This window comes from Nannospalax galili, unplaced genomic scaffold (genome assembly GCF_000622305.1).
Source record: "Nannospalax galili isolate Female #2095 unplaced genomic scaffold, S.galili_v1.0 scaffold31, whole genome shotgun sequence".
NCBI classification, from domain to species: domain Eukaryota; kingdom Metazoa; phylum Chordata; class Mammalia; order Rodentia; family Spalacidae; genus Nannospalax; species Nannospalax galili.
Window position 1 is genome coordinate 108,596 of NW_008332149.1, and position 12,814 is coordinate 121,409.

Sequence of the window (12,814 nt, forward strand, 5' to 3'; positions counted from 1 at the left end):
CAAAGTTCTATGAACAGTAAGGACCCTCTTTGTGGAGGCTGAGCATGGACTTTCCTCATTCTCTTATCTCGGCATCCAAGAGAGCAAGGTGCTGACCTAGGGAAGGAACTGGCTGGGGACACTGGAGTAGCTGCAGACCTTTGACCCGAGGCAGGGATCTCTAGCTGCTGAAAAGCCTCCTCATCTCCAGGCCTAGGAGCACCAGTGAGGACTGCGGATGTGCTCCAGCCGGGAGGAAGCCTGGCCTGCTGGTAGTTCTTCAGGAGCTGCAACCCTGTCTCTCAGGCAGATTCACATAAGGACTCCAAAGAACCGACGATTCTAAATGAACCTTGGAAGTCAGGACAGCTGCCCTGGGGGTTAGACACAGAGTAGGGGGGAGGTGGAGACCCCAGGCCCCTCCCTCCCTCACCCCCACTCCCTCTCCTTGGCTCTGGACTTGGAGAGTCTGAAGGATACACTGACCTGTAGGAAACTACACAGTTCTTACTCAAGCTGCCCCTCATTTCCCAGTGACTGAAGTGTTTTGCTCCTCAGAAGTTCCTATTCAGTCACATCAATAGGCCTTTCCATTGGCCCCCTAGAGTGACCGGAGCACATTGTAATAGGGTTGAGCCGTCCAGCCACCCAAGGACCAGGACATTTGCCTCAGACCACTGAGCAGGGAGGGTCAGCCGCAGCAGCCAGGCCACAGAACAGCAGGCATCTTTGTCGGGGTGCTGCATAAAGACCATCTGGGGTGACTCCCTGATGAAGGACTTCAACTTGTGATTGGAAGAAAAACTTTCAGGTTGGAAACTTTGGCTTTGAAGCTGTTGATTTTGCCGGTACATTTACCAGGCCATTGGCAGTCTTGTGCATTCCCATGGGGACTGTTTGCAAAGGGTAGTTTGGTGGGGACAGTGGAGGGGGCATCCCGGGAAAGGGAGTGTGTTGTTTCTGTGTCTGTGGAGGTACGAAGGGGAGAGGTACTCCAGTGGTCTAAGATCCAGAAATGGATTCCAGGCAGCAAAGGGGACTGCCCAGACTTGTCATACACAGAATTCTGAGACTGTGTTGAAGGAGATCAGCACATATCACCCGTTGGCCAGTCTTTTATCTAACAGCCACCCCTCTTCAGTGAGGGTTCCACATCCAGGACAGGCTCACTTGGAGCCACTTAACTTTCTCACTTGTTCAGGATCCCTGTCTGCCATCAGGTGAGAGGTTTCGTACAGGTTTTGGATACCAGAAGTGCTTGTCATGGCTCCAGAGGGCCTTTCCCCATTTCATGAATACCGATGTGGTCTGACACACTGGAAGAGACAGGGGTGGACATGGAACCCACCTGTACACAAGAAACCTGGGGTGCTATGGGGAGAGAAGATCCCTTCCCATCAGGAAGCATTGCATCCCTTAGACATGTTGTAGGCCCAGACCTGGATGCTCTTACCTGGTCTAAAATGTACCTCCGTAGTGTCACAAGTGGCCTTAGGCATTCCTCCAAGTAACTTGTAACTTGGCTTGGCTAGTCTTGCCTCATGGTGCCCCATGATGAGACAGTCGTGGTTTGTAATTGAGGAGGATGGAAGGGCTCCTTCCCAGCTAGGTGAAATGGCCAGGTTTTCTTTTCTGCTTGTAAGAAAAAATATCCATAATCATTATTGATGCTGGTATCAGAAGCAGGGAAGCTATTGATCTGTGATTTGAATGTGGATGCTAGCAAATGGAGAATGAGGAGGCCAGCTGCTCTGATGTCCACCTCTGTGTCCCATTTATTATGACCCTCATGTGGCTACAAGCCTGGGAGGTGGGGGTGGGGAGCTGGAGGATGCAAGTGTGTCCACCTGTCAGGGGCTCCCAGGTGAGGAAACGTATGGCATGAGTGTCCCTGGGAAGTTGGCACGTGGGGAGCATGAAGAACTCGGGGAGGGGGTGGCATTGGTGGGAGGGCCAGCCCCGAAGGGGTCATTCCCACAGCGCTCGCCACCCCTGTGGGCCCTTCCTTAAAGTATGTCTCTGAGAAGTCTGGAGCTTGGAGCAGTCCCTGGAAGGAATATCCAGCTGAAGCCACCAAGAGCTTGAGCCTGTTGCAGCTGCACCTGGCACTGAAGACCGTGGTTTGGTGTGCGACTCTGAGCTGGATCTAGTAACTTCTGACATGGTGCCTTCTGGGAACTGGTCTGTTAAAATCAGTAGCCACTTACTGGGGGTGATGAGAAGGTTCTGGGTTAGATAGTGTGATGGTTATACAACTCTGTGCATGGCCCACACAGTGTCATCCACTGATTCTACCATGTGTGATTATATCTTGATACAAAGTGATTATGTGCAAAAATAAAAACCAACTATATAGAGCTTTCAACTAGTGACTTGGAAACTAGAATTTTCAGAGTCCCTGTGTGGTGGAGGGAGAGACATACTGTCATAGGAGTGAACACTGCTGACATCTACTGAGCAGGTGCAAGCACGTTAGCTTGCTGGTGGTAAGTGGCCACAGCATGTGCCACTAAGCCATGGGTTCCCGAACACCTATTTATTGCTGTTGTCATTGTGTAGATGCGCTGTGTGGATGTGCCATAAACATGTCGACTCTCCACTACTACAGTAATGCCAGTCCTTGTGTTCGTCCCCTGTGTCTCTTTGCTGCCCTGTTACCCGTTGTTATGGTTTACCAGTCTCCTATGACTTAGTAAGCAGTTCCAGAACAAAATTGACTTTTGCTTCCAAATCGCTGTGTACCTGAAGCAATAGAAGTATCAAACAGAACCCTCAGATCACTGATTCAAATGGCTGGTGCCCACCCTCGGCAGCCATGGGCTTGTCTTCTACTCTGAGTTATGAGAGCTGGTGGGGGCCACTTTAGGGCTGGGCAGACCTGGGTATGCTCCTGGGCTGTGTGATGTGGAGTGAGCCCCTTGAACCTGTCTAAACTCCAGTCTCCTCTGGAATATGGGTGTGGGTCTCGGGGGATGCTGTGAGGATGGAATAAAAGCATGCACGCTGTGCCAGCACAGAGTTTCAGCAAGTGGCCCCAACAACAGCAGGAAGTTCCCATGAGCTCAGACATGGAAGTGGTCACAGGAGCTAAACTGACAGCCCTTGCACAAAGTCTGGGAACAGCCTTTGTTTTATCTCAGCCCCTGTCAGAGTGCTGGAGATGGAACTGAGAGTTTCATTCATGGAGGTCAACCAAACACTCTGCCCCTGAGCCATCCCCAGCCCCAGCTCCTCTTTCTTTAATCACAACCAATTTGTTAACCACTGCTTCCATTAACTCAGACCAGTGACATTGGGGTGCCCACCCAGGTTTTATGAGGCCTCTCTCTATATGTTGGGGCTCACTGCCATCCACTCCTTTGTCCCCATGGGCTATTGATCTTAAAAAGAAAACTGGTCAGTTTTAGAGGGAGCTCCCTCTCCTCCCAAAACCCATTTGCAAACCCCCCACCTCCGTACTCCACAGGAACTGGCTAGGCATGGCCGGCATGCACGCAGGCCCACAGTTGCAGATCACACCAGCAGGTTTCTAAAATAACCACAGCACAGAAGGTCTGGAATGTTCTTGGGCTTATACTTGGAATTGCCGTTGGAAACAGTCTTGGCCAAATGTAACACCCATCTGTTCAGGGTAGTTTGAGAAAATGAGGTGGATCACAGGAGGGGGCTGGGCAGCCCTGACACTTGGGGACTACAGAATTTTAGACCCTCGGCTCCCGTGCTGCCACAGAGCCCTCATGCCCTCTGGTCTAGGCTGCTCCTGATGCTGGACCCACTGCCCCTTTATAAAGCTGATCTTTCTTCCAGAACCTTCTGCCCATAGATCAGTCTCTCAGGAGTCCAGAAGAGCAGTCCTTCCTGCTGAGTCTGTTTCTTGGGGGATGCCGTGCCCCCTCACTGCCATCTGGCACCCAGCACCAAAAACAAGTGTCCATTTAGCCTTAGATCTGCTGGTCACTTTGCAGGACCCTCCCAGATGTTTTGGCGCTGTGTCTCTGTTAATGCATCCTCAGGTGGCATCAGTTCTGTGATGATTCACACAGCTTGTGGCAACGTGAGTACTGTTTCCATGGGGCTCCCTTTCGCCTACTTCATCTCAGTGCTATTGATCTTAAAGATTGAACTGTGGATGTTTAGGTCTGTGTCATTATGTTTTGTGTTGTTACACACCTGTGCCTGCTCTGGTTCTTTGAGGTCCTCTAGATAAGTGTTTTTTGATATGTTTGCTGTCCTATTTTCTGAGAGGCTTTAATCCATCCAAGTGGCTGTCAGTCATCCAAGGTCACTAACTTGCTCTGGTGACACTTTGTCCTCCTTCCCTGGAAGACTCAGCTGTCTCCTGAAGGAGGCCTCCTGTCTTGCTCTCCCCAGTTTTGTTTCCTTGTGGGAATCTGTCCTCAGGGCTGTGGTCTCTCTGTGCTTAGTGTGCTTCTTCAGGGTCTCCGGTGGGAGCAGCCTTGACCAAAAGAACCCTCAGTCTTCCTTGGAATTTGGGTTAAAGTCTGCATCACATTTCTAGGTTGATAATAAATTGTCCCACACTCAGTTTCTTAAAGCAACAGGCTTTTTTTTTCTTCTCTCAATGTGAAGGCCAGAAGTCAGAAACCAGGATATCATCGGTTGGTACCCTCCACTGATCTGAATCTGTCCTCTGCCAGGCTCCAGTGTGCAGTTTCTGATGGTTTTTGGCAATCTCTGGTGTTCTGTAATTAGCTGCCTGAGTCTAGTCTCTGCCTCTTTCTCCATATGGTGTTCTCCTGAGTGATGTCACAGGTCTGTCTCCTGGTAAAGATTCTCCTGGTAAAGATTTGTGCAGATCCACAGCCTCACCTGGGTGGGATGCAGGTGCCTGGATGGACTTCTGGACTTATGTGTCTGAGTCCTCTTTTTATAAGGGCACCTATCATCAGGTTGAGGTGAAATTCAGTCTAAGTCCAGGGTGACTGCATATCTAGATCTTCACCTCAATTACTTATTCAGATATTTGCTGTTGCCCAATAAGCTTACTGTCACAGGTAGCAGGATCTGGACATAATGGGGGTGGGGGGTGGGACACTATTTAACCAACTATAGAATCCAGATGGACAGTGGTGGCCATTTGCCAGGGTGAGTCAAGTACTTGCTGAAGATGTCTGAAAATCAAGCAGGGTTTTGAAGACCCCCAGTGTGGGTACAAGTGAGGGACAGCATCTGGCGAATCCTGAAGCCCACCTGAGCTGTAGCCAGACCCAAGGAATCTGGAAGTGACTAAGGAACCTTGGAAGTCTCCTCACACCTTGCCACTGAAGAGACCCACCCCACTGATTTAGAAGGCTAAGAGATTGTGTGCATGATTTATAGAAAGTGAGGTCATGGGGGCTAGAGAGATGTCTTAGTGGTTAAGAGCACTAGCTGTCTTGCAGAAGACCCAGGTTCGAATCCCAGAATGCACACGACAGTTAACAACCATCTATAACTCTAGTTCCCGGGAATCGACACCCTCTTCTGTCCTCCATGAGCATTGCATGACACGGGAGCACTTGTATACATGCATGCAATACATACACACACATAAAAATAAAACAAAAAAAGTTAAAAAAAGTGTCTTCTGGTACAGATTTGTGCAGATCCAAACCCCACCTGGGTGGGATGCAGGTGCCTGGATGGGACGCTGGACTCATCCTACTTTCCCTCCAGGGATTACTTCTCTGTATCTGAAGAATTGCATGAAATCAGACTTTCTAACTTGATATGGAAAACTGAGACAGGCTTTTGTTACTCTTACTTTATTTGTGAATCAAATATCTATAAGAATTGTGATGACCTCAAGGAAAAATGTGAGAAGGCAGCCTTGGCCAGTGCTTGTGTTTTTCTGAGGGAGTTTATGTGCTAGAAATCTGGTTCCATTCTGCAAGCTGGGCAGTCCTTGTGTTGGTAAGAACCCTGGGCTGGTAAGGGTTAAATGGAGGGTCTGGCATGTTTCAGAAGTAGCTGTTGTTTCTTTGGCGTAGTTTCTTGGGATGAGCCATATTGTTGATTGACAGGGCTAGTAGGATACAGGTGAGGCAGGACAGATTTCCACATGGGGTCCCTCAGCTATTGCAACTGAACTGTGTGCTGAGGTCCATGCAAATCTAGTTTTGTCATTTATCCATGAACCTTTGGTTCTTCAAGCTGTGTCAGAGTGGCGTGTAGTGACGGGGGTTTGTTTCAGTCTTCTGCATGTCCTGGTTTTGAAGAGGGATGGAATAGCCCAGCTGATGTTGACGACACCAGGACAGACTAATGTGGGTGGATCTGTGAACTCTGGGGATCACACATGGCATGACTGTCTTTCATGGGTGTGTCTTGAGGCAAGTCATTTGTGTGTGTGTGTGTGTGTGTGTGTGTGTGTGTGTGTGTGTGTGTGTACATGCCAAGGCACATGTGTAGAGATCAGAGGACAACTTCGAAGAGTCATTTCTTTCCTTCCATCTCCTTGGGCATCTTGGAGATAGAGCTCGGGTCGTTAGACTTGGTGGCAGGCACCTGCCCACTGAGCATCTTGCTGGCCCACAGCCAGTCACTTTGGGGCATTTGACTGGCCAAGCTGAGAGACAAGGCACTGTATTCCCACCTGTATGTTCATCTTAGATAGCCTGTGAGTACGTTCCATAGATCCCAAGATAGACATGCGGAATCTTCCGTGGAGCTTGGTTGAGGACGAACACTCAAGGGCACTCAAGTCCCAAACACCTTGTGTCAGGTGGGGGTTGAGGTGAATAAGAGGACATGTGTGGGGATGATGTGATGTCATCATAGAACGTACCCTGCAGCAGACCTGGCAGAAGGCCATGGCTTCTGCAGGATGCATGTGGCTGAGCTGAGGCAGAAGCACAGGAGTGATTCTCAGTGTAGCTTGGAGGACCCCTAGAGATGTAATACATGGGAAAACGCACTTCACTTTCACTGGAAGGAGAGACCCAAGCTGAGGACGAAGAGGAATAGAGTACGGAGGACAGTGCGCCACAAGTGCCACTTCCGGTACCGGCCCAGCTTCACCCACATCAGGAGGTGCAGTTGGGGTTTTTGTGTGTATGAAGGGTGTCTTATGGAGCTGTGAGGGCATGGGCAGGTGTGCACATGAAGAGAGAAGGGAGAAACATCTGGAAAAAGGAAGCAAGGGGAATTCTTGAAAGCCAAAAGCAAGAAATTCTGACCTTCTTTGTAGGCAGAACTGGAGGAAAAATAATTGGAAACATCCCAGAAGTTCTGCAAATGAAAAACTTACCCTGACAGCTGCTGAAACATTCAAACAGGCTTCATTTCCGGCTCTTGCTGGAGGTATAGGACTATTGTGCCGGGTTTTGTTGTAGAGGAAAGAGATTGGGCTCAGCTCGCAATACAGCAAGAAGCCATGGGATTTTACAGCCAAGGAGCCAGGCGACTAGGGATGGAAAATTACTCATGGGATACTTCAAGGGTAAAGGAGGATTCTGGCTAAGCCACCCTAAAAGAATTCCTCCTGAAGGCAGGCCAGGTGACTCGAAGTCTACTGGGCTAGAAGGAACCCCATCAGATCAGAGAGTAGTCAGAATTTGGGAGTGAGGGGATTGTAAGACAGCCTAGCAGTGTCTACAACCAAAATTTCAACATTTAATTGGAGGATCTAACTGGCTATTGTGAGCACAATTCATGAATCAGGAAGCATTTTAATCTTGTAAAAGATGCTCTGATGAGCCGAGTAGAGGAGTTGGTCATTATAGGCAGAAGCAGAAACTGGGAGCAAGAGGCAGGTTGTTTCCTTTTATGGGTTAAGTGTGTTATCACATAGCCAAGGCTGATGGACCTGTTTGATTGGTTGCTGTGGACTCTCCGGTATTGTAGAAAACTAGTCCTTTTCTAAGTTCAGTTTGATTACTAGGGCCTAGGGCAAGAGTGCATTCTGGTTTGGTCTGGTCTTTTGGGAAGACCTAGAGAGAGGGTCTCCCATAAATTTCTTCCCTCCTGTCCCCACCCCTGCTTTCTTCTTCAATCCCCTCCTGTTTTTTCTCTTCATCCTCTCTAGGATCTCAACATGTAGTCAAAACTGGCCTTGAACTCACTATATAGTTCAGGTTGTCCTTGAACTCATGATCTTCCTTCCTCAGCCTCCCGAGTTCTGGGATTACAGGCCTGCACCACCATACCCGGCTTCATAAATTTTCTTGTTAACAGCAAGATTTTTGCTAAAATGGAATGATGTAAACATAATGTGGGCCACTGAAAGTCAAGGAAGACCACCTACTTCTATGGAAAATGTGATTACAGGCATGTATGTGGTGTCTTTGTGAACAAATCCCACATCTGAGTCTACGTGTGGACACACAATCTGCAGGTGTTTCCATGTGTGGGTGCTTTAACACTGTTTTTGAGACAGGATCTCACATTGTAGCTCAGATTGGCCTAGAAACTTGCTATGTAGTACAGACTGGCCTTGAACTTTGAGAGATCCTCCTGCTTCAACCTCCTGAGTGGTAAGATTATAGATATGAGCCACCATGTCCAACTTTGAATATATTTTTAGATATTTGGAACATCTGTGGGAAAAGCCAGGACTTGCCCTCAGATTGTAATGCTGAATAGATGGAAGATGCCCTGGGTTAGTTCCCGCCAAGGGAAGGGAATAGGAAAGGTTCAGAACACTTTCATGGCTTCTCTTTACTGTTGAATCATCTTTGAAAGCTGGTTGTGGAAACAGAGCCTTAGTCAGCTAACTAGAAGGAATAAATAAAAGTGGGGGTGGGGTGGGGTAGGGTGGGATGGGGCGGGCGCAAGATGGTCAGTGGGTAAAGGCACTTTCTGCCAAGCCTGACAACCCTAGTTCATTCCCCAGGATCCACATGGTAGAAAGAGAGAACCAGTACTTCAAGTTGTCCTCTGACCGCCACATGTGCACTGTGGCATGCACACATGCCCACATGCATGTACCAATACATAGACAATAAATAAATGTGTGTAAAAAAAAAAGCAGTGGGTGATGTGATGGCTCAGCAGGTAAAAGTGCTTGCCATGCAAGCCTGATAGACCTGAGTTTGATCTCTGGAACCCACATAAAGGTGGAAGGAGAGAGCTGACTCCACCAAGTTGTCCTCTGACCTCCACACTTGTGCCCACACTAATAATAAAACAGTTTTTTTTAAAAAGAAAGACAACACTCCCACAAAAGCGAGCACTGGTGGTTGTTTGGGGCTGATGGAGACGTGTCTGAGTGGGATGGGTGGATGGTGTGTTAGGAGTGGGAGCAAGAGGGAAACAGGGAGGGGGCTCATCTGGAAGATGGAGAAGAGAAATGGGTGTGTTTTAATGAACTAGCTAAACCAGATAATGTCATCGCACACTGATTTCCATTGTCACTCAAATGGCGTGATTTCACATTTTTGGATGGTAAAATTATTCATTTATTTTATTCACAGGTTGTACTCAGACTATCTCTACTTTGCAAGTTCAAATAAATCTGCAGATGACTTCCATGAAAAAGTGACGGAGGCTCTGCAGCTGTTTGAAAATTGCATGCTGGATTATTCACTCCGCGCCTGCGTCTACAACAACACCCTGAACAACGCCATGCCGGTGCGTATTCACCAAGCCAGCTTGTGCCGAGCAGAGCAGACCACTTTGATGCTATTATGTGCAGGGAGCATTGTGGAGCGGGATTTTAGTGCAGAGACATGGAGAGAAGTGTTTTAATGTGCAAATGATGCCGAGCCGCCTCTGAACAGTGGCTAATGTGGAAACAAATATTCCTGTCTGTGGGAGCTGTAAAAACAGATGGGTCTTTCTAGCCAGCATCCTGTTTCCTTCCTTGCTGATCATGATACCCAGCCGTCCTACACCAGGCATCTCCTCCTTCTATTAGAGAACCAGGGTACACTTAGGAAACTGCCATTTAGTGAGGCTCCGAAAGCACAGTCTGCAATTGGACTCAGTAGACAGAAGGACTCCCAAGCTCTCAGGATGTCTGCAAAGCATCTCTGTAGCGTGGAGTGTTCTGTTGGTTTTCAGAATTAGATGCAAGTGGCTTAGACTGCCCCAACAAGGCCTTCATTACAAATGGTTCTCTCTGTTCTGTGTTTTCTCTTAAGGCATATATCCTAAGTTTCAGCCTTATGCAAAAGCAGTTGCTGGAAGTGTTTGAACACCTTTAGCTGAGGTCCTTTCTGCACTCTGGGCTCCCGGGGTCTAAGTGTTTCTTCAGAGGGGCTTTTGTAGCAGGGAGCCTTTTGTGGCGAGGCCCAAGCTGCTCCCCTGCCCCACGATGTCACACGTGAGGCATGCACAGACTGCTGCAGAGGTTTGGAGGCCTCCTAGATCACTGGAGCTCTGGGACAAGACTGCAATCCCTTTGCCTGGCCACTCAGGCCATCTTATCTAAAGTCAGGACATAGAGCCAGCAGGCAGGACTCTGGCCTGCCTTCCTACAGACCTTGTAGTTTGGTAAGGAAGATCAACTCTGATCTGATAACTACATTTTCAGATAGGCAGGCATGGGCTTTGGAAGCAGGCAGTGTGGGTTCACTCCCCCGGCTCTGCTGTTTCCTGATTGGGTAGCTCTGCACAGGTGTCTTAGCGTCTTTGAAATTCAACTGCTTCACCATAAAACTGCCAGACTGTTGCAAGAATTAGAGATTGGTGGTTCTTTCTCATGTGGCTGCATTCATGAATGTATGGTACTGGGCCCTGGCACACCAAGTGGAGCCCACCCGTAAGACTGAAAGTGCCACTGTGGGGCTGGAAAGTGAAGGGCTCAGTTAGTGGAGGCTACACACCAGCCTGGGGCTGTGCCTTGTGATACAGGCCTCCCATGGCCAGGGCTTATAGTTTGCAGTTGGGGATACTGAGGCTGGGACAGGCTGCCTTCTGCAGTCAGCCACAGTCACTAATGGGGGATATGAGGCCCACAATCTAGGCATTGAACCCATACACCCAGCTGTCTGCAGGCCCCAGCGTGTCTCCAGCAGTCTATTCATTGCTGCTGTGCCCTGGCCCTGTGGCGGGCTCTGGAGTGCAAGAGAAGCGAAGGCAGGTGTGAGTAGGGAGAGACTTCATGTGTGCCTGGAGCCAGGATGCCTTCCCTCAGTGTGCCTCCCATTCCTGGGCCTTATGGTTTGTGATGGTGTGGGACTCTTCAACAGAAGGCTCGCAGATAGATGGGAAGACAGGGACAGAGGGAGGCAGGGCCGGCCACGCCACTGCCCACAGACCAACAGTGAGAGGTGAAATGTCTGGCTAGTGTGGTTTCTGGAAGGGGCTGGAACACGCTCCCCTAAGCAGTCACCACTGAGTTCTCTCTTCAGATTTCCTAAGAAAGACTCCAGAGAGGGAGGGACAAATATGGGCTCATATCAGCCGAAGGGGGCTAGGTGTCTTGGGTAGAGACAGGGCTGTGGGACTCCTGACGCAGGGATAGTGCAGTCTCATAGCTGTGCATTGAGTTGCTCCCTGTAGAAGGGTGTCTGATATAAGCAGATCTGTATGTGGTGGTCATTCCTATACCCCGAGGAGCTTGTCATAGGAAGGGCAGTGCCTGGGCCAAGAGAGCGAGATGCACTTCTGGCTGTCTCTAAATAGGTTTTTTGGAGACAGAGTTTCCGCAACCACTTCCTCCCACAGAAAAGGGAGGGCCGGCCCTGTTCTGCTTCCGCTCCTCTTCCGGTCTACACTCCCCTGTGAACATGGGCTGCCACATGATTCTTTCCACCTCTGGGGGTACTGGAGATACCATGATAAGAAGTTTGTACAGCCATTAAGGACAGGAAGTGACTAGCTCTTGTTTGTTGCTAACTGGACACCTTTTATAGAATTCCGGTCCTCACAGACCCCTGAAGTCTCTCCATTTTACAGAAGGGGACATGAGGCTCACTGAAGGTCTGGTCTCACCAGCAGCTAATAACAGGTGTCTGGGTCTGGTTGCTTTTGAAACTCAAGTTGTTCCCATCCTCTGTTCCTTGTTCTTAAAAGCAGTTCTGAACCAGCGGGAAGCATGGGCTCTAAGTTCCATTTGTGACTTGCCCGAGATGACAGCACCATAGCCTGGGACCTGTTCAAGGGGGAGCTCTCGGGGCACGGCAATGGACAGGGCTCCTGAAGCCCAGCCAGCTGCCCTTTAACCTTTCCTTCAGGCTTTGGAGGTACTCTGCCCAGAAGACGAAACATGTCAGGGATTGTGGGGACCCTCTTTTTGGAGGTGGTTTTTTACTTCTGCGATGAGAAGAAAGTTCCCTTTTGCTGCTGACCCAGCAGAGCTACTGGGGGCTGCATGGGAGTCATAGCTCAGTCTCCCCAATCTGGGATTGCAGGTGTGCCCACCACAGCTGGCCGTATGTACCCTCTTAGGGCTTCGCTGCTTTCTGCTTGACTGCCTGAGGGCCTCCTCCCCTCTCCACAGTCCTTCCTTCCCCATCACTGTGTCACATCCACACCGTTCCTCTTTAAGTCTCTGAGCAGGGCTCACAAGGTAAGACCCCTGAGAGCTGGTAAGAAATGCAAGCTCTCTGCCCTTCCTACTTGTCATGAAGCAGATAGTGCAGGAGGGTGCAGGTGCGGACACCAGTCTGCCATGAGTGTGTGAGTGCACAGGTCTGGGAACCACTGGGCTCTGTGTTGACAGATGTCTGGTTTTTGTCAATTTATCTGTGTTTCCACCACATGGCAGGCACTGTGCAGTCAGGACCCTGTCTGCTCTGTGGCATCCCGTCTGTAGTGCCTAGCAAGGCTACCTGCACACGGTGTGCACTCAGATTATTTGCTGAATGAGCGAATAGATGAATGACTGAGTGGGAGTTTGGGAAAGAGTCGGGAGGCTGGTGAGGAGTGCCACCCGAAATCCCTAGTGGGG

General features: G+C 49.5%; 1 protein-coding gene across 3 annotated transcripts in view; it reads left to right on the forward strand.

Annotated features, from left to right (window-relative positions):
• Positions 1-12,814, forward strand: part of Chst15 (carbohydrate sulfotransferase 15) — a 97,059-nt gene that overhangs the window by 61,906 nt on the left and 22,339 nt on the right. For all 3 annotated transcript variants that reach the window (XR_607054.3, XM_008827247.3, XM_029560714.1), the window contains one exon: positions 9,393-9,549. Coding sequence is in view for 2 of the 3 variants with exons in the window: in XM_008827247.3 (XP_008825469.1) it covers positions 9,393-9,549 (157 nt within the window). In the remaining variant the exon portion in view is untranslated. The remainder of the gene's footprint in view (positions 1-9,392; positions 9,550-12,814) is intronic.